This window comes from Sylvia atricapilla, chromosome 3, assembly GCF_009819655.1.
Source record: "Sylvia atricapilla isolate bSylAtr1 chromosome 3, bSylAtr1.pri, whole genome shotgun sequence".
In the NCBI taxonomy this organism is placed as follows: domain Eukaryota; kingdom Metazoa; phylum Chordata; class Aves; order Passeriformes; family Sylviidae; genus Sylvia; species Sylvia atricapilla.
In genome coordinates this window covers 6,810,732-6,836,061 of record NC_089142.1, presented here as the reverse complement: position 1 = coordinate 6,836,061, position 25,330 = coordinate 6,810,732, and the positions used below count along the sequence as shown (strand labels likewise).

General features: G+C 41.2%; 1 protein-coding gene across 4 annotated transcripts in view; it reads right to left on the bottom strand.

Moving 5' to 3' along the window:
• Positions 1–18,712, bottom strand: part of ITSN2 (intersectin 2) — an 81,646-nt gene extending 62,934 nt beyond the window's left edge. For 3 of the 4 annotated variants that reach the window (XR_010743160.1, XM_066314701.1, XM_066314702.1), the window contains exons 1-2: positions 18,649–18,712; positions 5,731–5,794 (exon numbers count right to left, since the gene is read on the bottom strand). Coding sequence is in view for 3 of the 4 variants with exons in the window: in XM_066314701.1 (XP_066170798.1) it covers positions 5,731–5,761 (31 nt within the window). In the remaining variant the exon portion in view is untranslated. The remainder of the gene's footprint in view (positions 1–5,730; positions 5,795–18,648) is intronic. The other variant, XM_066314704.1, reaches the window with a different exon arrangement.
• Between the last annotated feature and the right edge of the window lie 6,618 nt (positions 18,713–25,330).

Here is a 25,330-nt window from a genome sequence, read left to right as displayed (position 1 = left end):
TGAAGCGGCTTATCAGAGTAATGTATTTCACAAACTTGGGAGTTAAACCTTCAAGGACATGAAGATTTTAACAGTCAAAGCACTTTGAAACTTGGCCATATGTTAGATTTATGTTTCTGAGTCTTTTCAGCTAAGCCTTCAGCCTTCTGCTCCATTTTGGGAAAGTATTTGTAGATCTTTTTGTGGTTTTTGTTTAGGGTTTTATATGCTTTGAAGAAAAAACACCAGGAAGTCTCTCTGACATCCAAAATTAATAAACCAGCTTGCATTACAGTATTAGTATTCCAGATAAAAACCATCCTGGGTTTCCCACCCAGTGTAAACTTACTTTATAAAAGCTAGTACATGATACTAACAAAATGAAGTCTTAGCAAGACAAAGCTATAGGCTTAGAGTAAGTTAACAGCTCAAGATCTAACACTAATCTTCATTATTCTCTCATTCTTCATTACATTTTAGGAGCACAGGATTGGAAGGGACTTCCAAGGTCACCATGTGCAGACTGCTGCTTCTCCAAGAAACTCTAATACATTAATTCCTTTCTAAACTGCAACTTCTGCCTTTGGCAATCAGATTTCCTCCTTGACCATGGTCCAGAATGTCACTGCTGATAGAACATTGCCCATTTCCAGACCAACTGCATCAACAGCTGGCTCATCGCTGTTTACCCTTGTGCTAACACAAGTTCGTTTCCTTCCTTAATGTTGTTCTTCCTAGTAAGAAAAAATAAAGAGCAAATTTATTTACTGAAGAGGAAATGCAATGAAATTGAAATTAACCCCCAAAACAAAACAGTAAGCTTTTATCTGGGCAGGTTAACGAAGGCAATCCATTTATTCTTTCACAGCACTTAATTAATTGCACTGAAGCCCAGTTCTGTATCTATTTCACTCCCTGAGTTTTTTTCCCCTCTTAAGCAGATAACCCAAATTCTACCCTCTAACCCACGTGTCTCACCAGTGCCTGAAGCAATAGCACACAGCACTCCTTACTTCATCCACCACACTTGAGGATGCATTTCCTTTCCCTCAAATCACGTAATTACTACGTGATCCTCTAACACATCCGGTTGCCTTCCTAGTTAGTCGGAGCTAACTGCTGAGTTCCCAGCACACAACAAAAATTCTTCTGGCCCATAATGGTATGCTAAAAAGCTATTTGAAGTCAGCACAGCTGAAATGTGATGAAATTTAACCAATGATATGCAGCCCATACTGTACAATTCTGGCTGGAAAATTGCTTCAGAGTTTGTCATCTTCCAATTTAAACCACATACATTTTCTTTTTACTGATGATATTGACATAAATAACCATTAAGATTGGCATCATGATAAAATCCATGAAGAATAATATGACTACAACATTCTGGTTTAAAACCATTTTCTTTCCCTTTTAGCCATTTATTTCTCTAATAAATAAATGTGGGATCTGTTACACATTTTCTACAAAACTCAGGTATTGAAGAAGGTACAAAGTGCAACTTTTCGTTGTTAAAACCTTATTTCCACTTACTCCATTTAACATGTATCTCCACGTCTAACTAGTCTTTCCTTCTAAGATTTCCTCTTACATCTTCCATGTGAATCATATTATCCTCACATTTAATATAAATAAGACACCCTCTATTCTGAAACCCCACAGCACTATTTCTGACTTAGAAGACTAAAGAAAACATAAAATATGGCAGACACACTGGAAATCTAATTTTCTGCAGGGTGTGATAGTGGAAGATACATATCCTCCTGACCTGAGCATATCAATTTTGCTACGTATCAACTGACACCACTGCCCTCACTGAAAGGAAGGTTTAATTCATAAATAAAGACAGAGAAAATATTTGTTCTTGTCTTATAATTTCTTTCCTTTCTCTACTTTTAGATGGGAGAACAAGTTGTGATACTTGTTTTGCAAGGTCTAATTCAGCTTTGTATCTTTATCTAGGCTTGTTGATATTCGAGTCTACAGTTTCCATATCTACACTGCACGCAAGGTGACGAGTCAGGTTGCACTCAAACAGCTTTTAACTGCACTCTGATGACCAGGGTCACTCCTAATTCAAAAAAATTCAGACTGCAAAGCTTGAGACTGACTTTTCTAAAGAGGAGGTGCAGCAGAACCTGTTGGTGAGTGTTTTACCCTTGACACCAGGGAATGAGGACCCCACAGAACCCCTTCATGTCTATTTTAGTCTCTGACACACCTAAGTGTGAGAACACAAAATTCTACTCACAGCAGCACAAAATCCAGTTTCATTTATCAAGGTTTAGAAGCATATGAAATGAGTTACAACTACCACTTTCTACACCTCAGTTTATCAGAGATTTTCCGGCTGGACCACAGACAACTTATATCGAAAGGAAACAGGTGGTAGAAGGGAAGAGAAATGGCAAATAAAAACATATACAAAAGAAAGTACGGCCCAAAAATTCCAATGGTACTTAAGTAAACAATGTGAAAGATACTGATCAGCAAATAGTGCTTTCCTTGTTCCAGGTGGTCCAGTAAGATTAAAGCTCCCCAAACCAAGATCCATCAGTGTGGATATCAAACCCTGAGCAAATCCAGCCGGCAGAAGAAGGAAGGGAGTTGGAAAAGAAACATTTTTCAACTCCTCTCCAGCTGGAAAGAACACATCCCATGGCAGTGAAGGTAACTTCTTCCAGTGACAAAAGCAGCAATCACTGAGACAAATTAGATGGAATTACATTTTAACCTCTTAAAGCCTTTACCCTTGCAAGTGTCTTTTGAAGTTCGTATATTAACTCTTTCTTTAGAAACACAGTTGTTGAAGTTTTTAGTGTAACTAAATGCCGCTTCCAAAAGCTTTTGCAAGACTCGGGATGAATTCCTAAGCAAGTTTTGTCCAGATGGAGAATGGTTTGTAGGAAGAATCAACTACCATAAACTGGGTTTGTATTATGATTTTCACAGGAATAATGATCAATATTCAAGCAGTTACAGGATAGAACTAAACTCTCAGTAGGGTATCCTCAATCTTGTTTGCAGACTGGGGAGAAGTATATGCCTGGAGTAGCTCTTTGATAGGACTGGACTCCACATAGATAAATGTCTCTTATCCATCTGGTGCAGTATAAGAAACATGTTGCTCAGCCTTGTCTGTTCACATAAATGTCACGGTAACCTTTACATTTTATATTTGTAAAAACTGGCAGGTCTGCCCTGAGTTTCAGAAAAATTCAACACCCACTCTTTAGTCCTGCTTTTCCTCTTTGAATTTCAGCTTGTTAGTAAAGCACCCAACGAAGGTCACCTTGGACAGCAATAGGGAGTCAAAAGGAGCTCCTTTCTGGGCACTGCGTCCTTTCATGACTTTAAAGAAAAGTCTATCAACCTTTGGATAGGTGCCCCAGGAGCACACAGCCTTTACACGTGGCCACAGAAGAACATGCCAGCTCTCAATACATCCCAGTATGGCCACCAGCCACATGCTGACCTGCTTGGCTAAGGTACGTTCTGAAGGTGCCTCAAAGAAGCTGAGTCTCTCCACTGGAACTACACGCACAGCTCCATTCCCCTCCCTTCTCAGGATCCTGGACAGAGCTGCTTCCTCTGCTTTGGCTGGTAAATGAAGTGTTGTAGCATGTCCCACTTGTATTTGTTTGAGGCTGAATATCATGCTTTGAACCCTCAGCTCTCAGACTGTGTCACATAATCACAGTCTGCCCCATGCCATCCACTCACTTTTCTCTAACACTGAATGCCAAAAATAACTCAGAAATGGAAATTACTTCATGCATTGAACTACTTGGGAACTAAAAGTTAAGTATATTGTACCTTGGTAAGAATAAGAGTTCTTTTCCCACAGAAGGAACCCACCATTTCCCCCAGTAGGACACAAAAGGGAAGGGTCAATGCTGTGCTAACACAAAGGTGAGGCAGGCAGTCAGTGCTCCCAGGCTGCAGCAGTGCCTAATGGCTTTGGTTGCCTCACACATAACCTCACTCTTCATCTCATGCTTCAAGTCACTACCAAAGTGTAAAAACATAATTAGAGGTTTCCTGCAGTGAGTGGCAAATGCAGATGAACTACTTTGAAGGCAACCACTACAGCAGTGCTTGTAAGCTGTAAGTAGCATGGAAGAACAACAAAGATTAGAGAACAACTTCAACAACAAAGGTTTTTACCTAGAAATCACATTAAAACTATTGTTTAAAACACCTGACTTGTTTGAAATTTCACCAGTTCTGATAAGATATATGACTGCAAGACCACACACAGTTGACACAGTCATCCAAACTACTCTGTGAGGAGCAATAGTTTATTGCCTGGTGTCTCTTCCTCGTGCTCTCTCTCTTACTATGCCTTCCAACACAGTAATATTCTGAGAGGGGAAAGCATCCTCTGACACCATTCTTTTTGAGAGTGGCAGACAGTACTGCCCAAGGGATTTCAGATCAAGGATCACTCTCCCAAACTAAGGGCTCTAAGAGCAATGTACGTGGTCGGCACTGACACTGCACTTGCAATCCTCCAACAGAACCAAGGAATAAAAAGCCAAAACAAAAAAACATCAAATAACTTATGGGTACATCAACCACAGAGACAGCCAAGAACATAAAGCTGTATCTTCTCCAAAGAGAGCTTCTAACTGTATTTTAAATTGGGAAGAAAAAATCATGTTGCAATAATTAAAAAAAATCCATTATGTCCAATTAAGTGAAAAAAAAAAATAAAATCTGGTCCATAGAGTTTCCCCTCTATTTATTGACTCCTTTTACTTGGCTTTTATTGTAAGGTCTGTGAAACAGTCTGGAAAAAACTGCAACTGACTGTATTAAAAAAAGTGTTCATTACACAGATTCATTCTTTTTTACACAATGTCTTACACTCACATGAAACAGTTTGTAAAACAGAGGTTTGATTTGAAATCTGAATGTTGTTCTGGGAAAAAAAAAAAACAAAAACAAAACACTTTCCCAATTTATCTCAGTGACAATTTCCTAAATTAGGTGAAAGACCTCCCAGTCCTGCAGTAACCTTCACAGATAAACGAGATAAACACTCATTTCTGTATCTAGTTTTCTATTTTTATCAGGAGAAATAGTCCTTATCAGGAGTACCTGAAGTACAAAACATTGTTTCTATACTTGTATTTTCATAAATAACATGCCAATGTCAAATACACACACACAGGGGAACAATTTTAAAGTTCCAACTCTCAATATGTCTTCGAAAAGAAATCACCAAGAAACAAATGCAAAAGTTGCTGTAGTGGAAAGAGCACAATCAAGAGGAAAATTCTTTAATTCTTTTTTTTTTTTTTTTTTTTTTTTTTTTTTTGAGAAAGGCCGACTGTGATCAATGTCACAAACTGCTTAACACATTCAAATACTTTGTTTAAAATAAACAGCGTAATGGACCACAAAGGAACACATTTTGTGCTGAATTACATAACAGAAAAGGTATGCAAGTTTAATCAACTATTACTTAGCATATTCCCTGATTAAAGTCAGGCAGTGTTCGCACGACAACTCGCACATTCCTCAGCCCTGTAAATGATCCGAGATTGTCAGCCACTCCAGGCGTCTCCGTAGCCCAAATTACCCTGCAGTGATGCCGCTCCCCTCCCAGCCTCGCAGCACCGGCTCAGGCTACGGGCGGCGATCTGCAGCAAAGTCACCCAAACGCCGCCGCGGGCACCAAAACCCACAAACAAACAACAAATCCCGAACCTCCCACCCCTACCTGAGCACGCCGGAGCTACTCACCATTCACGGCTGCGGGAAACTGAGCCATCATGGTCCCGAATGCGCCCCGCTAACCCTCAGCCATCTGCAACATGAAAACATCGTGCCATTAATAATGCAACAAGGGCAGAGCCGAGCGGGGCGCGTCCGTCCCCGGCCCCGCTTCCGACAGCGAACAATGCCCGGCCCGGGGCTGCTGCTGAACCAGCGGCATTTACACCGCCGAGGGGGCGGCGGGAGCTGGCCTTTTTTTTTTTTTTTTTTTTTTTTTTTTTTTTTTTTTTATAGGGTATGCAGTGCAGTTCTGAACCCTGTGGCAGTTCTTAAAGGAAAACAGTACCAACTGTTCGGAGTGATGTGCACAAACAGCACCCGGCTCGCCGGGACATATGGCTGGGGACAGACAGCGCAGCCCGGGGTCCCAGCACATCCCTGCCAGCTCTCCCCGGTAAATATTTAGTGTTTCATAAAAAAATAATTAAAAGTTCAGTGCTCAGCTCTGTAAGCGAAACCTGCTGCTGAGCAAAGTGGAAAACCAGTCATTATTCAAATTCATCCACTCCAACACTCCACGCACTATTAACAGAGAAAACACTCTTACATGAAGAAAGAGCTTGTCCCAATAAAAATCTGCCATCAGCCGGTTTTGCAGAAGCAACACAATGAAGTTATTCCTTCTCCTGAACTGCATGAACACTCAAAAGCAGCATTTAAAAATGGGGTCTCAACAGAATTTATTTTCATAATAATATCGGAGTACTAAGATTTTCTTTTTCTAGTATGCATTCTTTCAAGAGTACCCGTGTAAGAATTCTTTAGAATTGCAAAATAGTCATTAATAATTATCCAAGGGAAAATCATGAACAATTCACTGCTTTACACATGTAGAATAAGACAATGAAGTGAGCCTGTGCTTTGGATGAGATAATTCTGAAATTTATATATCATTATCGTTGTGCTTTCTGTGGAGAAACCGTTGTAGAGGATGAAGCTAGAAAAATGAAATATTTATTTTAATTTTTAAAAAAAATGAATCACATCTCACTCACCCCCTTTTCAGACACCAAACCTCCTACCCACACACATACACAGAAACCTCCTTCACCTCTCACTACGGCCACATATTTTAATATTAAGTACAGAAACATTACATCCCACATGTTCCCTTCCTGCAAAGAAACTCCTTCTCCTCTCAGCACAAAAACCACACAACTAGAAAGCACTCTGGGTCCACTTGAGGACACAAAAAAATGCTTTTCTATCTATTGCACATTTCTTCAATAAAATTAAAAATGTCTGTGATCAGTTGTATATAACAATTTTTTATATATAGCTCACACCATCATTATTATACATACATACATTTGTGGCTACACACACACACGTTTGTTTAAAGACAGTAAAGAGAGTGGTTGGTGAGTCCAAATGATCTCTCACAATGACACAAGGTATCAACCCCAGAAAGATCAAAAAAGGAAGCATGGATCTGTTCCAAGACATGGACCTACCAAGCAGCCTATCAAGAGACACTTGAGATCTATAAAGAGCCTTCCTGAAAAATGCTGCCAATGTTGTTAAACATTTCTACAGCATAATTCTCTGCAAAACCTGTTCTGTCAAAGAGGTCTAAAACAGAACCTGAAACCATGACACAGAAGCAGGATGCTGGAGAACACCCCCAGAATCAGCAGACTTCTACCTACATGTGACTTGTTCTAGATTTAGTCCCATCAGTTCAGGACTATATATTTGATCTTTCCTCCAACTCACTTTATTATCTTAATTTCAGACAGCTTTGAGTTTGTTTTTTTTTTTAATTTTTTTGTTAATGAGTAATCACAAAAACAGACACAATTCCAAGGTGGTAGGGACACAAGAGGATCATTGAGTCCAACTTGAGACTCCATGCAGGACACTCTAAGAGCTAACCCTATGTATCTAAAGGGCACTGGCCAAACACTTCATGAACACCAGCTGAGGCCATGACCCCTACCCTGGGGGAGATGATTTTCCTCTCTGTGGAGAACTTTTCCTTATATCCAATCTCAACATGCTCTGATCTGGATTTAAGCCATTCCCTCATGCCCTGTCACCAGAAGAGATCAGCACTTCCCTTGCTGCTCCCATCGTGAGGAAGATGTAGTCAGCAATGAGGTCACCCCTCAGTCTCTTCTCTCAACTGGACAAACCTCATATCCTCAGCTGTTCCACAAAAGTCTTGCCCCCCCCTAGTCCTTTCACCATCCTTGTTTCTCTCCTTTGGATATATTCTGGTATTTTTATATGCTTCTTACACTGTGGGGCCAAAACTGGACACAGGACTTGAAGGGAGGCCTCACAGTAGGAGTCAGATAATTGTCCGACAATGCAGGTTGATAGTAAACTGGTTAACTCCTAAAGCCCCAAATCTTAAGACACACTTTTAAAATACTTCATACAACTCAGAGTTATAGAGAATTTTGCCTTGGTTTTGCTGAAATGGCCAGTGTAGATTGAGCTTTTAAAATCCTCTACTGCTGAGCACGCAAGTAGAAGTAACCCAGGCAGCTTCATGCACTGTAAATGGGGAAGCCCCTTCTCCTCATTTTAATGTCCCTAGAGTCACAACTACACCACAATTTAAAATCAATTGCATCTGAAAAATCTGGAGGCCTTTGATGTCACTTTCACTTGGTGAAGGTCATTCCTATTTATGAAGGCCCTGCATCTATGGAGGACTCTGTTCCTGGCTCATTTTCATGGGCAAAAATAATGAGCATCCCTGTCCAAATTATCAACACAGGATTTTTTCAGTGTATCTGAATATTCCCCGCGTTTCCCAGGTCTGGGCTGAACCAGCCTGGTAAATCTGTGCTGGGCATTGCCATGTAGATGAATCAACACCTAAGATCCAAAAGTAAGAGGGAACTGCCCAACAGGTCTGCACTGAGAGTACATTATAGCAGCATGATGTGATTAAATCATGATTTAGCTCTGTTGTCTCACTATTACGTCTATATGCAGACCTTGTTGTATTTTAAGTAAATACTAAACTTGAAGGGAACCAAACTCTCCTACAGTAACCCTTACAAACAAAGAAAACTGTGACCTTACAGAAGCAACCAAAAATCGTAAATGAGACTTTTACAGCATTTTGTATCTCACCAGCACTGGGAACATATTCTTATCCCTTTGCACAGATCCACATCATTCAGACACCAGGACTACACCAAGCACAGATACTTCTCCAGCGACAGATTCTCAAGTCGTACCAGGAAGTAAAAAACAGGAAGAAAAAAAGTAATGCTGCAATATAATTTCCCCTCAATTTTTTTTAAAGAAGGAAGAAACTGTCCAGTAAACTTGAAACCTACACACATTTTTCGAAAGTCTGTGAAAACAATCCTTCTCAAAGAATGGAGCTTGCCCTCAATAAGTACTCTGTCTTCTTTATTTCTCCAGCACATCCCAAAGGCTTGGAGATTATGCATATATCAAAGCTAAAAGCAGCTTATTTTCACGAATTGCATATAAAGTTGCTGCAGTCGCCATCTATAAAGATCCAAAAAGGTGTAAAAGCGCCTTAAGCTTTTAGGACACGTGTGAACCACTTATTTACCAAGCAGAATCTCAGTAAAGCATTCTCACTTTAAGACAAACTTAGATTTTTTTAGAATGATTCTGACAACTTTTAATCATTAATGGAAATGAAAGTTGTAAATTTCCAAGGATCATCTTCACACAATGCATTACACAATGCCATATAGAAATAGTCACTGAAGAAAGAAAATAAAAATCAAGAAAACATTATAACCAATGTCCCAAATAGATTACATGGATGAAATCATGGCCATCACCACCAGAGCATTTCATAGAAAATTGTTTTTGCAAAATGCTCTAAAAGATGTGCTTGGTGAACTCAGTCACCAGCTCTAAGAAACTGTGGCAGACACAGCACAAAATCCATGGTGTAACGACAGGATCAAACATCCTTATGACCACTGTAGATGACATTAAGTCCTGCTACCATTTAAGGTGAAAACAGGAAAACTTGGATCTTACACTTAAACAGCAGAACAGCAAGTTCTTGTAAACAAGCCATCTGACTAGTCCCAATCTCTAAAGCACTAATTGTGTTCACAAACTGACCTGCCAGATTGCAACTTCTGTTCGCTCTCTCAGCGTTCATTATCGTTGATACAAGTGGAGAAAAGAAATGAGGAGATTGCAAGAAGCAGGGGGCATGTCAGGACCATGCTGAAAGCATTAGAAAGCATTAGAGCTGGGCAGACTGCAGGAGAAGGGAAAAAAGCTTTTTGTTTGCCCTATCATAGGCATATCGCCATTTTATAAAGGTCAGCCTTGCCACAATCTTTGTTAATATTTATACTTGAATTAAATTTTTTTTTCAAAACATTTCTCAGAAAAACCACAGCCACATAATTTTGGTAGGAATTAAGGTCTGGTGCACCACGCTCTGTCTGGAAGAAAGTGAATACCATGGAAGCATTGTATGTGGTCACACTATTACTCTCTTCCTTTTCTCCACCTGTGGAGGAAGATATATTGTAGAAGGTGAAGTATTTTGCTTCAATAGCCAATTAACAAGGACAGAGACTGCAGCACTAGTTACCTGATTTACTCTTTGCAACACCTGTAGATCTGGACAACACAAAGACAACTCATTATATTTGCAAAGCAGTGACCCTGTAATGGACCATGTAGCTGCTTCCTGCTTTTTTTTGGAGTACTCTCTTAAAAATGAGAGAATAAGAAGCATTAGTCAGGCCTTATGAAGCAGCACAGACTAAAACTTCTCTTTGTTCAAGACATACTTCTATGAGAGTTTACTAATAAAAAAAAAAAAAAAAAAAAAAAAAAAAAAGAAAAAAAAAAAACATCTGAACATTGTGGCAGGCCAAGCATTTATCTCCTTTATACAGTAGTTACACACAGCACATGGCCTTTCCAAAATGCACTGTGGCCAGCTTACAAAGTCCACCCACTCTGATAACAGATGAATGACATCAGTGACAAAATGAAGGAGTTGACTGTGGGCAGCACATTGCTGCCTCTTCCTGCTCCCCCTGCTACTGTAGATAACGGTACTGAGAGCCTTAGTTAATATTTTGATACTAAAAAAACCAAAAAAGCTTTAAACTTTTTTTACTTCTTAACTCTATGGTCTCTTCCTTGCTTAATGTGAAAGAGAAACTTCCTACCCAATAGTGAGTGTGTCCAGAGGAGGCAACAAGGCTGGTGAGGGGTTTGGAACACATCCCTCTGAGGAATGACTGAGGGAGCTGAGGTTGTTTAGCCTGGAGAAAAGGAGACTCAGAGGTGACCTTATCACTCTGGACACCTTCCTGGTGGCTGTAGTCAGGGAGAGGTGTTGGCCTCTTTCTCCAGGCAGCAACTGACAGAACGAGAGGACAGTCTTAAGCTGCACCAAGGGAAATATAGGTTGGATCTCAGGAAAAAGTTTTTTCGGGAAGAGTGATAAAGCACTGGAATGGTGTGACCAGGGAGGTGGTGGAGTTACCATCACTGGATGTGTTCAAAAGAAGACTGGATGTGGCACTCGGTGCCATGGTTTAGTTGAGGTTTTAGGGCTGGGTTGGACCCAATGATCTTGAAGGTCTCTTCCAACCTAGTGATTCTGTGATTCAGAGAGAACGCAAAAAGTATTTTTCTAACAAATACCCTTCTGCCCACCTTGCCTGACTAAAAGGCTTTCTGAACATACTGCCCATACAAAATACAAGGATCTCTGTTTCTCTTCAAAAAACAGAATTGTGTGGTCACTATTGCTGGGTTTACTCTGTTTCTTACACAGCTGCTCAGCTGTGAAAGCACCCATTCAAAGTATCCAGACACAGTTCAGCTCTCTCCTCTGTTTCTAGAGATTAAATCTGATCTTTCCTTCCTAGAAGAAGGTTTCCCCCATTTTATTTTTAATTCTCTGCTTTAAGGCAGAGATCCGCAGGTCTCTCTCAGTCTTGTCCACGCCCCTCCAGCTTTAAACCTTCTCTGCAAGGAAGAAATTATTCTGAGGGAAAGAATGAGAATTTCACTTCAGGAAGCTCACTATTTAATCCCCTGGCCCTTCACCCAGGAGACACAAACTTCCTCAGGAAAAGATGGCAATTGAACCCAGCTCTGTCACACCCTGGGAGAATACATTCACTCACCTGATTCCAGACAGACAGACATCACCACCTCTGCTTGCTTTGCTTAAAAAGGAAATGAAAAAAAAAGCAAGAAGCAGAGGGTAGACTATTTATAAGACTTTTTTTTTTAAAGGCTCTGAGCTTCTACCTTCGAGAAGGAACTCCAGGCTGCATATTGTAACCTTTCCAGAAAGCTGACTGAGATATGCTTGCTCCTCAAGGGGTGGTAACTTAAAATACTCTTGGGGTTTTTTTTTGCTTCCTACTTTCTAATTCACATGACTCCCCACTCCATATGCCTTTTCTTTAGATTCTGTTTTAAAACACATCAGTTCTCACATCTAATCATGTGCAAGCTTTGTGCAAGCACCCTTAAATGCTGTGCGGTGAGGTCTGTGTGCCTTGTAACCTGCAGTTCTCTACTTTCACACTGTAACTCCTGATTTATGTCAATGTGGACTTGGGCAAGACATAAGTATTTGATGAGTTGTCTTCTTTTCATTGTTTTCTTACTTCAACCATGACTGGGAACATTGAGAGCATATTATTTTTAAGCCCACTCCTGTCCTTCCAATAGGAGCACAAGTAAAATGCTAGAAAAAAAAAACAAAAACAAGCAAAAAAACACCACCAAAACTTACAGAAGAATTCTTAATGTTATTTTCTTCTTATGATAGAAGAAATGCTACTTAATTTGCTGCTCAGCTTTCAGACACAGATAACAGTGCAAAATGTACAGAACATCTAATGGGCTGCTACAGCAAAGTATAAAACAAAAGATATGTGACACTCTTCTGTGCTCAGCAGAGAACAATTTCTAACTATCTGTAAAACTAATAAAAGTAAAACATTCAGTGAGACTGGATTTACAGTTTAGGTGTCTGTTTTCAAGCTGGGCAGGTGCACAAAACTTGCATTACAAGTTTAATTTCTCAAAATTGAATGAGATGACAAGCAGAGAGGAGAAAGGCCACAAGAGGCCTTTAAAGCAAAGAAACTGTGTTTAACTCTGATGAATCAAAACCCAGGGAAACCTTGTGGGAGAAGAAGCAAAGATTAGCATATGGCTGTCAAAACAGGAAAAAATAACTAGGTAGGAGTATTTCAGCTGGATGGGTAAAAATGCATTCCACAAAGTGACACAGAAAAGTGTGAGTGTAATGGAGTTCCCACCCAGCACAGGGACTCTGGGACCAGCACACTGGACCTGAGCTGGACCCAGGACAGGCAGTGTGGCCACAGCACCTCCCACCTGCCCCAGCCAAAGGCTCCTGCTTCTGATCCCACTCCCATCCACACTAATATTATCAAGAACAGTCCTTCAAATCTTCCAGTAGAAGTGTGGTCTCTTAAACTTTTAGCAGAGAGTTCTAGGGCATGCAGAAATAATGTTTTGAGTACCAAAATTGAATTACATGATCTTAGGGAATCAATTATCACCTACATTAGACAAACATCTCAATACCACGCAAAAGTATCTCAGTTAAAAACACACGTGTTGTACCTTAAAGTCGTAAGAGTGTAGTGGAAAAAGCTAGAAAGTTTTAGCTTTTGATTAGTAAAATTCTTGTCCTTTGAAAGACACGACTAAAGTATTATTTAAATGTGTTCTGATTTTTTGATACATTTATTATATAGCCATAATAGCCAATTTTTTTTCACATTCCAATTGTATTATTTTTAGAAACAAAGAAGAGTTAACTCCCATTTCCTGTTCTTCCCTGACTTCATGTGTATGCTGTTGAATCACTAACTGCCCAGGATTGATGCCACAGCATTTCACAAACTCCACTTGCATCAGCCTTGAACGTTTGCTCTAGTACAGCCTGCTCAGAATTATTGCCTGCTAATTCTGAAGCAACAACATCCCATATCAAAGTGTCTTAAGTCAAACTGGCTGCTCTCAGAATCGCTGTTCCAAAGATGTGACTTTTCTGGATCAACCATGCCTTTTCAACTATCTGTAACTGCCAAAATGTTCTAAAATAGTTCTCAGGTACTTGTCCTCTATTAGGTAATTCCAATGCTTTGTTCTGCTACTTGTCATCATGTTACATCATTTGAATTTCATGTGTTGTTCTGAAAATAAGTGTTACACAACACTGTGCTCATCTATACATTAACGTTCAATTCATTATTTTAACTGTAGGATCCAAGTAACCAACCTGGCCAGGCTCTGTTCCTATATTGAAAAATTCTAAATATTCTCAGTTTGAAGAAAAATAACATTTCACTGGCTCCATTTTTACTTTATAATATTTATATGACCTAATGCTCACCTTTACAACATTTGGTTCTAATGGCACAACACCACCAGAAAAACAAGTTGCTACAGTCCCTGTATCTCTTGCAAAGGGCAATAAAACAATGTATACACAGAAGAACAAGGAACTCATGAAAGGAAGTCTCCTATTTGCTTTCTAAAGACTTATCCTTAAAAAAATCTGAGAACAAACCCCCACCATTCTGATAGACAAGTGAATAAATGAAAACAGTAACTTTATAGTAACCAAGCAACCAGGATGCCTGAATTCTCAGCTTGCCTTTCTCAGAGTATGAGACATGAGTAATTGACTACTTTGATGAACCCCATCACCCAACATGAACCAGGCTTAACAGAAGGGTGCCCTTTGCAAGGATCTTAACTGAATATAATATTCATAAATAAAGTAGGCAACCAGACAGAGAAGACATAACCAAATTTAGTGCCCTCAAGGAAGAGAAAGACTGCTGTATGTTTGAGTACCTATATTAGACACCAGAGGATCCACATGGCTAAAAACTGCTCTAAATATACTGACCACAAGAAAATATTCAACACAAGCTCACATCTGATCAAACTCAGACAGCCAGTGTCAGAGAAAACAAGGTTTCACTGCTCACAGCTGGCTTAAAATTTTGGCTTACATTGGTCTGTCACTGGAAGGAACTTGAACTTACAAGTAGACATAAATCTTCCAGTTCTATATAGATCAGGAATCAGACACACGATACCCGAGGGAATTCAGCTACCTGCAATATTTGCAACTAAGCATTTGAAAATTTCAGGATCACTTAAAACAGCTGCTTAGCCCTCCCAGAAATCCAACCAGGCACTCTAACGTGAGTGTTTCCCTTCCAAATAGTCGGATGTGTCATCTATCACCAACCAGGGCATACAAGAAAAATGCAATTTTAAAAGGTCAAGTTAAAGAGTGATAGTATGTTTTTAAAGGTAAGGGGAATACAGTAACTACCCTATTTCACCCCTTATCTAGGCTCAACCTCTGGACCTCAAAGTATGCTTTAAGTGTTTTACTGACAAGTGACAGTGCTTGAAATAGGTCAGTCAGTCATAAAATAAAGAGAACTCTCCAATTAGCACAACTTTATCTTTGTTATCTTTATAATCACCAATCATCACTTAAGACAAAAAAGCCTAGGAAGGGTTACTGACTTTCCCAATCATTTGGCCACATAAAATGAACCTTTCAATCCAAGCAACACCCTAAAATCTCTGTCAGGCAACTACTGACTGCTCTCGTGATTTTCATGGAAGGGCTGTCTACATCAAGCTTCACCCCAAAACTTTAAAACATGGCAAGATCCATCATCTAATATCCTTTACCAAGAGATTTAACATTGCACTGAACTGAAAGCAGATTTTGAAAGTCAAAATAACTTGCAAACAAGGAAGTAGAGCATTGTCATACATACACATGGAACAAATCACAGGCCCAGTGCTGACAGGAACACTGGCTAATGTTACTCTAAGACCAAGCTCTGTTATTTTGGGGGGGCTCTTGGTGTCTGGTCAAGGATCCTGGTGACTGGAAAAAGGCAAGCAGAAGGCTGCTAAGTCTTACTTCAGTCCCTAGAAAGACTATGGAGCAAATTCTCCTGGGACCAAGCTACAGATGCTTGAAGAGGAAAAAGGCAATGGGGAAATGGCATTCTGGCTGCTGAAGAGAAACCACACCTGACACATCTCATCTTTGAGATGATTGCCCCTATGAAGGAGGGGACAGCAGCTTGTTTTGACACTACAAAGGCTTTTAACAAGGTCTCCCACAGTATCTTTACAGCCAAACTGGTGGAATATAGTTTGAAAATGTTAACTGTGAACTGGGTGGAAAACCTGCCTGACCAACAGACTCAAAGGGCTGTGGTCAATAGTCCCAAATCCATCTGGTTGGAACTAATGATGCTCCCCAGGAGCTGACAGCATCCCCAGTATTGTTTAATGTCTTCACTGGCAGGGGATGGGATATACTCTGAGCTAGTGTGGGTACCAAACTGGAGAGGGCTGGCCAGTGAGTTTTTGGGATCTCCACCCTCAAGAGGTAATCCAAACATAACCAGACATGGCTCTGAGTTACCTGAGTTAACCACGCTTTTCATAAGGTTGGGCCAGATGACCTCTAGAAGTCCCTTCAAAACAATTTTATTCTTTAACTACATTTGAGGTAAATAAAAATAAATGGAAACAGTTAAAAGCTTTTTTAAAATGGAGATATTGGAGATATTTCCTTTCAAGTGCAAATAGGTCAGAAATCACATTACAAATAAAGATGCCCAATTTTTGAACCGTTTTTTAAAAGGCAAAAAGACCAGCTCTGGCCTTTAAAAGAAAAAATCTCATTAAATGCTTTTTTCACGTATTTTGTATGCTGATCACATTAAATCTTTTGAGGCAACAGCAGATAATTTACTTGCAAACTGTTAACTAACAGGTTATCTCTCAGACTAGAGACATCTGTCTCAATTTGTAACAGGAACTAATCTGGACTTCACTGCCTTTCAGAAATTAATCCCAAGGTATTTTCCTGACAGATGCCTATTTTTAAAGGCTGTGAAGGTTTCTGATAAAACCCAAAGCAAAGCTTGCACATCACCTTTCACTTTCCAAATGCTGCCTCATTTTCCTCACCAGCTCCTGACAAGCAGCTCAATGAAGAAATACTATCACCTACAGACTTAGGTTCATTTTTCATAGCTGCTACTTTCCTCTGGAATGAAATTAATTCACTTTTCAACATTAAAGACTACAACAGAAATATCTGTAAAAAACTTTACTGTAAGTACCGCTGTGGTACAAGTCACTGGAATACCAATACACTGGAATCTCAGTAAATAAAGCCTTCTCAAAAACACAGTTCAAAATCATCCATGCATCACCTCTGCCTTGATCTCACTCTGTCCACAAGAATGGTCAAAATATAAATACTCACAAAGCTTTGGTGCATTGACCAGTACCTATGATATATAATCCAATTTTTTTTTTTTGTGATTAACACAAACAGGCTATAGGTACCCCATTTTGTTATTGTTACTGCTACAGGAACATCCTCTTTGCTTCTATTACAGTGACAATTACAACTCAGCCAGGGATACGTCCTGTATCCCAGATCTTGTACAGATGGAGGAGAAAAAAGTAAATGCAATTCCCTCAGGACAGTAATTAAAAGGATAAGCATATTCACTTGATCTAATTTAGGCATCTGAGTTAGGAGGCTAATCTAACAAAAAATTCTGCTCAACAGAGAGCACGGAGCAGCCTAAATCCACGTCTGCAGGCGTCTGGCAGCTCTCTTCACACCACACGGAGCCCAGAGCCTGAATTAGGGTTTCTCTAAACACTCAGAGGTGCGGTGGTGTGAATGCCCCTCCCAGCTGAGTCAGAATTAAAAAATACACTCAATCAAAACAGGGGAGGTAGAGTGGAAACAAGGTAACAAAAATGGACCAGGTTTGGTAGCAGAACGAAGCCCAGGTAGCCATTCATCCAATTAGTTCCCACCACTCATTACTTCTACACGTCCGTGTCGCATCAGCGGATATAGATGTTTGCTACAAGCAAATTTCAGAGAAATAATTAAAAATTCTTCAGAGCGAGCAGCAACTTATTTGCCACCGGTGTCACCCGCATCACGTTCTGCCTCACACAGCCCCGCTTTCCCTGCGCACACTCCGGCGTGGGAGCGGCGGCACCGCGGGCCGGCACCAACAGCAAAGGAGCTCAAAAACCAGCCTTTTCCCAAAGGAGAGGCGCACACAGGGCAGCCTGGACACAAGGGCAAAGAAGCTTGAGACTTCTCATGCCCGTGTTTTAGACGGGGGATTTCGGACTGATGTTTAAGAGAACCGCTGCAAGAATAACTTCAAAGAAGGCAGGCACTATCTTAAAGCACGATCTACTTTCGAGTTCTGCAATGTGACAGATGTCAAAGCCCCATCTACCCTGAAAACCATGTACTGTATTCAAAATGCTACGTTAACGTTTTGGGAACCGAATCACGTACCTCAGCCTCATTTTATTTTCTGAATAACGACATGCCGCGGTGAGAAGTCGAGACCGAGAAAAGCCAGTCTATTTACAGACAGAACAGCCTGCAAACTTTAACTGCAGAAACCAGCTCGGTTTCTCTGGGCTTTCAAAGTGAACCACACGGAACAAAATCACCACCGCCAGAAGAAAAACCGAGCTCTACGAACGCGTCCGGGTCCCCTCGCCTCGGCAGGGCTCCCCGGGGCGCTCCGGGAGCTGTCTGGGCTCGGGCACCGGGATCTCGCCGCCCGCAGCGCGCTGAGGGAGCGCGGCCCAGCAGCGGCAGCGCCCGCAGTGGGAGCCCCCGCCGCCACCGCCCGAAGCCCCAGACACCACCCCCACCCCCCAAAAAGAAAAAAACAAATTAAAAAAAATTAAAAAAGAAAGAAAAAACCCCACTCGGCTAAGAGATAAAAGACAAGTAAAGGGGTCGCGGCAGTGGACCCGCAGCGCTCCCGCCCGCGCCCCCCGCGCCGCCGGTACCTGTTGCGCTGCCCCGAGCGGCGGCTCCGCCGGGCCGCGGCCCCTGCGCCTCCCGCGGCGCGGCCCCACAACATGGCGGCGGGGGCGGGGAGGAAGCGGGGCGGGCGCTGCCCGAGGCCGGGCTCGCCGCGGCCGGGACGGGGCTCTCGGAGCCCGGGGAGGGGCTCCTCTGCCCGGGCTGCGGTCCCTGCGTCTGGGCCGGCCTCGCCAAACAGTGCCGCGGTCCGAGGATGTCGGTACCGAGCCTCTCGGTGCTTTTGCTCTACGGTAACAGCTATTGCCTAAAGACCTGACTGACAGAGGAGATTTACCCCATCCTTGCTCACCTCTGTCTCGGTCGATTCCAACCGCTGCCTCGTCATCTGCTCCATAGGTTACCTTTGCTTTAGCTTTCCGGCTGTATCCCAGTCCTGTCTCTACTAGAAGCTGAAAAGCCGTGGCCTCTGTTCTGTGCAAAGCTCCCAGATTAAGACAATTCTTCACCTGGGAGCAGGTAGCAGAACCCTCGGCTCTTTTCCGTGGGAAGCGTGTCCCGCTGGGACCCCCACCCCAGGGAGCTGGCACCAGCACCTAAATTGGGCTCACGCCAGGCACTGCTCAGTGCACTGAAATATGTAGGGCTTCAGGGGTTTACCTTACCAAAAATTAAAGAATCATGTCGGAAGGCAACACGTGGAAAACGCCATCATTTTTAACCACAAAACGTTTGGCTTCCCCAGGGAGAGGATCTCGCCGTGCACAGACGATTACAGCGCCTTTCTGCTACGCTTTTGCTGTGTAGATAATTATCTATCACCTTCGTACAGGCCAGATTTTTTCCACTGACTCATTCTTCTGGGTTCGTAATGAGCCTTTCCAGGTTGTTACACCGTTTATCATTGACGGCGGTTCCAGAACAGTCACGTTCCTGTGCCATGCAATGGCCACGGCCACATCCTAGCGCTTAGCGCCGGGCAGTATTTGCGCTTACACACCTGCTGTCTGCGTTTGCTGTTGCAGCTGCCACACTGCACTGGCAGCATTCATTCATTTACCCCTTGTGACCTCCTCAGCCCTCATCTGATTCACTGCTTTTGAAGATACAGCATTCTTCTCCCTCACACCTAGCCCCAAAAACATGCTTTGTGTTTTTATCCTATGAACAGACAACAACCTCGGCTTTGATGCATAGATATTTCCTGTGTAGGTGGATAAAAACGTGTGTTATTCAAGGGGGCCAGGTGGCCTTGGGCTGTTTTGTAGTCATCTGCAGATTTCATGAGCAGTGCTTCATATAATTCCAAATAATTATTTGGGATAACAAAGCAGCCCTGGGTCAAGAACAGGCTTCTCTGAAGCCAAATTAAAAAGTCTCTCATCTGACATTTTTCACTTGAATTACTTTCTGACACCTGTTAAAATGCAGCCTTTAATCTGTTTAGTACACATTACAGTGATAGAGCAGCTCTAAATGTGACTTTGTTGTGTTGGCAACACCTCCAGCCTGCTTTGGACTGAAGACAAGCGCTTGCATCAGGCGCAAGAATTTACAGGTTCATGAAGGCCATTGTAGAGAGGATTAAGATAACAATAAAGCAGATAAACATGTTTCTTCTCATAAGACAAAATCGATCAGGTTACTGATTACAGTAGTTAAGAACTAGGAAGGGCAGTGTAAAAATCTGTGAAGGAAAGTCTCTAAGAACAGGTTAGACAGATGTTGGAGGAGTTTGGTAAATACAACTGATCGTGCCTTGAACATTGAACTAGGTGACTTTTCAAAGAACTTCATGGTTCCTTTCTTCTGTAATTGATGTTACTGCCACATCCCACAAACAAATGAACTTGGGCTGTGTCTGTGCTTAACCACAGCCTTTGAGGTGACAAAGTACATAAAGCAGGAATGGTATAAGGAATGTTGGGATATTTGGTTCTGTAGATATGACAGATGGGGAATGACCCATCTGCTTTATTAATGTGAAATCCCTATAGGAAAGCAGAAATGTACCTCATTTGAGATAGCTACACATCTTACCTAATACCTCCTTTGAGATAGAACCGAAGACAGGAAAATCACAGAATGGTAGCATAGTTTGGGTTGGAAAGGACCTTTAAGGGTCATCTAATCCAAACCCCTTCAATAAGCAGAGAAATATTCAACTAGATCAGGTTGCTCTGAGCCCTGTCTAATCTGGTCTTGAATGTTTGTAGAGATGGAGCATCAAGAACCTCCTTAAAAAAAAAAAAAAAATCTTTCCTTATATCTACTCTAAATTGACCCTCTTTCCGTTTAAACCCCTTACCCCTTCTCCCACTGAAACAGGCCCACTGAAAATACTTCTTCTCACCTTTCTCACAGGCCCCTTTAAGTACAGGAAGGTGACAATAAGATCTCTCTGGAGCCTTTTCTTCTCCAGGATGAACAATCCCAACTTGCTCAGCCTTGCTTCATATCAGAGGTGCTCCAGCCCTCTGAGCATCTTCATGGTCTGAACTGGGTCCACTCTAACAGGACCACACCTTTCTTGTGCTAAAGACACCCAGTGGGGTCTTAGAATCACCCCTTTTGAGCTGTTGGCTGGGGAGGGAGGAGCTGCAGGGAATTAAAAATTCAGCCAACTCCCTAGCAAGATAACCTGGTATGAAAAATTAGCACATCAAAGCTTTATGTAATTCTCCACAAATTCAGTGCATCTACATTATTACAACGAACTGGAGCTGATCAGAGATACTAGAAGAATAAATATCTGTAAGATTAATTAATTATCAGGAAGAGGAGGAGGACTCACAACCTGTAGTGCAGACACATTTGAATGCAGCAGCCCCTCAAATCACTCTCCCTCGGAAATGGAGAATGTAGACATACAATGTTTAGTGTCAGCTATAAAAAAATGTATCCTTGAAGTAAAGCTGAACTCTTACTCAACCTAAGGATATTACAGAGATGTTTTATTAGTAATGTCTGAGGCACAAACTAGTATTACATCTTTAAAATGAAGAATGAAATTTGTTTCCACTCAGAGTTTGATTACTTCTTGAAGTACGTTCAAAAGAAAAACACTACTTTTATGAAGGTGGAGTTTCTACAGGCACTGTTGAAGATACTGCCTTTGGGCATTTCAGGGTTTGGAAAGAATACTTTTTACAAGCTTCAACATGTGTTTTTGGGGGCTGATGTCAAATATCAGGTGAAATAGACGTCCCTTCTGGTGACAGTACCCTTGTAGCAATGAGTAGACAGTGGCAAAGAAAATTAAAACTGCAGGAATTAATTAGTTTGTTTCAAAACACCATTAAAGTAAGAGAAATTGCTTAATAATAACTGATAATAGAAAAAGGAGCTGAAAGGAGAAGAAACCAATGGTATGATAAGATAGAGGCTTGTTCCAGACATAGAGACAGGGCTGCAGCACAGCAGCTACTCAGAGGAGACCAATTAAGATGAAGAGTGTGGGAGAAGCAGAAAAGAAGTAGGATTTACTATAAGCAATGTTTCATCCTCTAGGATTGTTATAGTATCATTTTTTTATCCTGGGCTTCTAGGGGGAGGTGTTCCAGGCAAGAAAATTGGAATTAGATGATCTTTAAAGTCAAACTCAACCCATTCTGTGATTCTATGATCTCCTTGTCATGTCTGAGCCAAAACCAACATAAAAGAGCAAAACCTAACAAGATATAATGAAGATAGAGAAACTATTACTATTAACTCAATTTTCACATTAAGGCTTTACTTTTGATCTTTATCTGTACTCTGTCCTCAGTTTCCTCTTAGATGCAATTTTTACTATCTTTAGAGTAATAAGGCCAGATCTCCACTGACAGCAAAAAAGATCATGAATAAAATTGCTTAGCCTGAACTGAGTGGCAAAAGGTAACATGAGCTCTTCTCTGCTCTTACTTTACTCTATAATATTGGTTTTTTTTTCCTCTGCTCTACTGCAGGAAAGCACACCAGAAGTGAATGCTTTATTCTCCCTGTCCAAGCCCTCTGACCAGGCAGTGTCTAAGTCTGATGACTGACATCTTCCTGCAAATGTATGTTTAAAACACATAAAGTTAAACCAGAACCAAATGAACACCAGAAATCAGTTACTATAAGAATAAGCCATGCTTTGTGCACAGTTGTTGGTCAGCCATCAAGGAACGTAAAGTGACAACTATTTCTGAGTGGTCAAAAAGCAGTAATTGCTTAATAGTGACCTGCACACATTCCTCCTGTAGTGACCTGTTTAATTTTGCTTCCTAATGAGTGGCATTTCCTCATCTGGAGAGTCCAGCTTGTTGTCCCAGCTATAAAGAACTACTTAGAATCAACCACACCTACCTCATGAGTGACAGCTCTGACCCCTTTACTGGATTCAGCTCTATTATTCATGCTGAATTTTCTTTTGCACCTCCTCTTTTTTCCTTCCAGTGAACACAGAAGCCATGACCCCTCACTCAGTGCTGCTGCAGGTTTCATATTTACAGCAGAGTCCAACAGCTTTCCTCCTTTTGAGTAAATGCTGGATAATGTCTTTTAACCTACATCTTTATTTAAAAAAGGAGGCTTCAAACACAAGGGGATAAACAAAAGGACAAGGTAATATTTGCCTTCCACACCTAATGGAACAAGTGTGGTGCATTTCTGATATTGATTCTGAGTAGCAATTTATCAAAAAGGCATAGAAGGCACAAAGCACACACTGCATCAAAAATAGAACTTCTGGAGATGTTGGTTTTTGGTTTCTGAACCAGAAGCCCACACAGGTTTTAAAGTAACAAATGTCTACTGTATTAATTTTGCAGGTTTTTCTATTACTTCATAGCTGTATAAAATGAAATAAAATATTCATGTCTCAACTTTATTCCCTGCCAAGCACTGATATTTAGTAGTGGATGGGGAGCTGGACTTTATTTGTTCAGTGTGGCAAAGGAGCCTACCACACTGAAATTATTTTGAGATTTACAGAACATCTATGTAACCATAGAGAAAGCAGCTTTCCAGACAGGCCAGACCATGTTGTGAAGGGAGGCAGTGCTGACTCATGCAGACTGAATTATGGCAAATAAAACTTTGCCAGCTGCTGAGCAGACACAAGGGTTTTATACTTGCTATCCCGAGCTGCAGTGCAGGCAGGCAGAAATGCTCAAGCACACAGGAATTCACAAGTGCCAAGTGCTGACAATAGCAGAATAATGGGGTTAAGCAAGGTTATTTGTTGCAATTTTACAATCCTTATGCCACAATTAGTGAATAACACCTTGGTAAGACAGAGTTGCAGGTTCATTTCAGATGCATTTGTTTCTCCATGCCGAAGTTTTGCTGCAAGCCAAGCAGCCACTCTAATCCAAACAGGCTGGGATCCCTACTGCATTTGCCACAAATGTGGGTTTTTTTCCCCCCAAATCTTTCCCTTTTAGGTGCTAAACCCCTGTCATTTCATACATATTGTTGGGTTCTGAGCACCAGGACTACTTTTGAACAGTGTACCTCTTGTGTACTGAATTTTGTGAGGTTCTCTGGAATTACAAGTTGCTTTTAAGGGGTGAATGACATAAATATTGTGAAAATTTGAAATAAATCTTGTCAGATTTCAGAATGTTTCGTGAGTTGCTGTGAAAAGGAAATTTTTTCAGATTCATGGATTTCTGGAAAGATGTAGGCATGCTATAAAAAACGTATGTACTATGATAAAGATAGGCAAACCAGTGTGAAATACTAAAGTGATTTTATCATTAATAACATGCTTAATAAAAACAGGGATTCATTGAAAGGGCAAAGAGATCACTGTAGTTTTAAGCTGGCTTTTGAATTGTACACAAAAGCTCTGTGTTGATGGAACACGTTTCCCCTGACTGTGGGCTCTTGCTTGCTTGGTGTAATGCTGAGAGTTTGAGGTGCTGCTGCCCCCATCTGCCTGACATCCTGCTGGACTTTTCCATGAAAAACGGAAGCAGAGGCAAATTTTTCCACCAGCTGCAAGTAAAGCTTTGTGCTGTACCTCAAATCAGTGGCAAAGTTGTTGCGTTCAGGGGGCTGGATCTAATTTTGCAGTCTTTCCCCAAAATAGAGTTGACCTCTTAGGTTTAGAAGGGTTTATTTTTGCAGCTGAAAGTTGTTTTTGACCAGAAGTAAGTCTGGCAGAGCAAGTAACTTTGTAACTTACATTGACATTAAAGTTTAACAGAGCTCAAGCTAGAGCTAAAATCAATGGAGTGTGAAAAGAGATCATACTATCAGCCATTAATGCTTCACTTGAATTTTCATGCCAGGTTTGTCTTGCTTTTATCCTGCTTCTTGCTTTGGAAAGGGAAATCTATAACAATTTGCTGATCTACTTCATTGATCTACTTCGAGTCTTTCTGAAAATTCATTTGCCAGAGGAATTTTGGCCACAGAGTCACTAAAACACTTAAGAAAAAAAAATTCTAATATTTATGACCAATAAATCCTCGCCTGTCTGTTAACTTTAACCTTCACAGCTAAATAGTTTAAGGCAAAATTATCCTTTTGTCTTGTGTCAGCAGTGTCAGGAAAAGGGCTTTTAGTGCCTAAAAAGATAAATCCACCAGCACTTGGCATTGGCAGTCCTTCCAAGAAATACTGGGCTGCATTGCTGTGGCTGAATTTGCTTTTCCTCTTCTGAGCTGGGATCATCGTGGATGGGATGCCATTGCCTAGATTAGTATCTTGGCACTTAGTGAGTATATTAACTGGAGG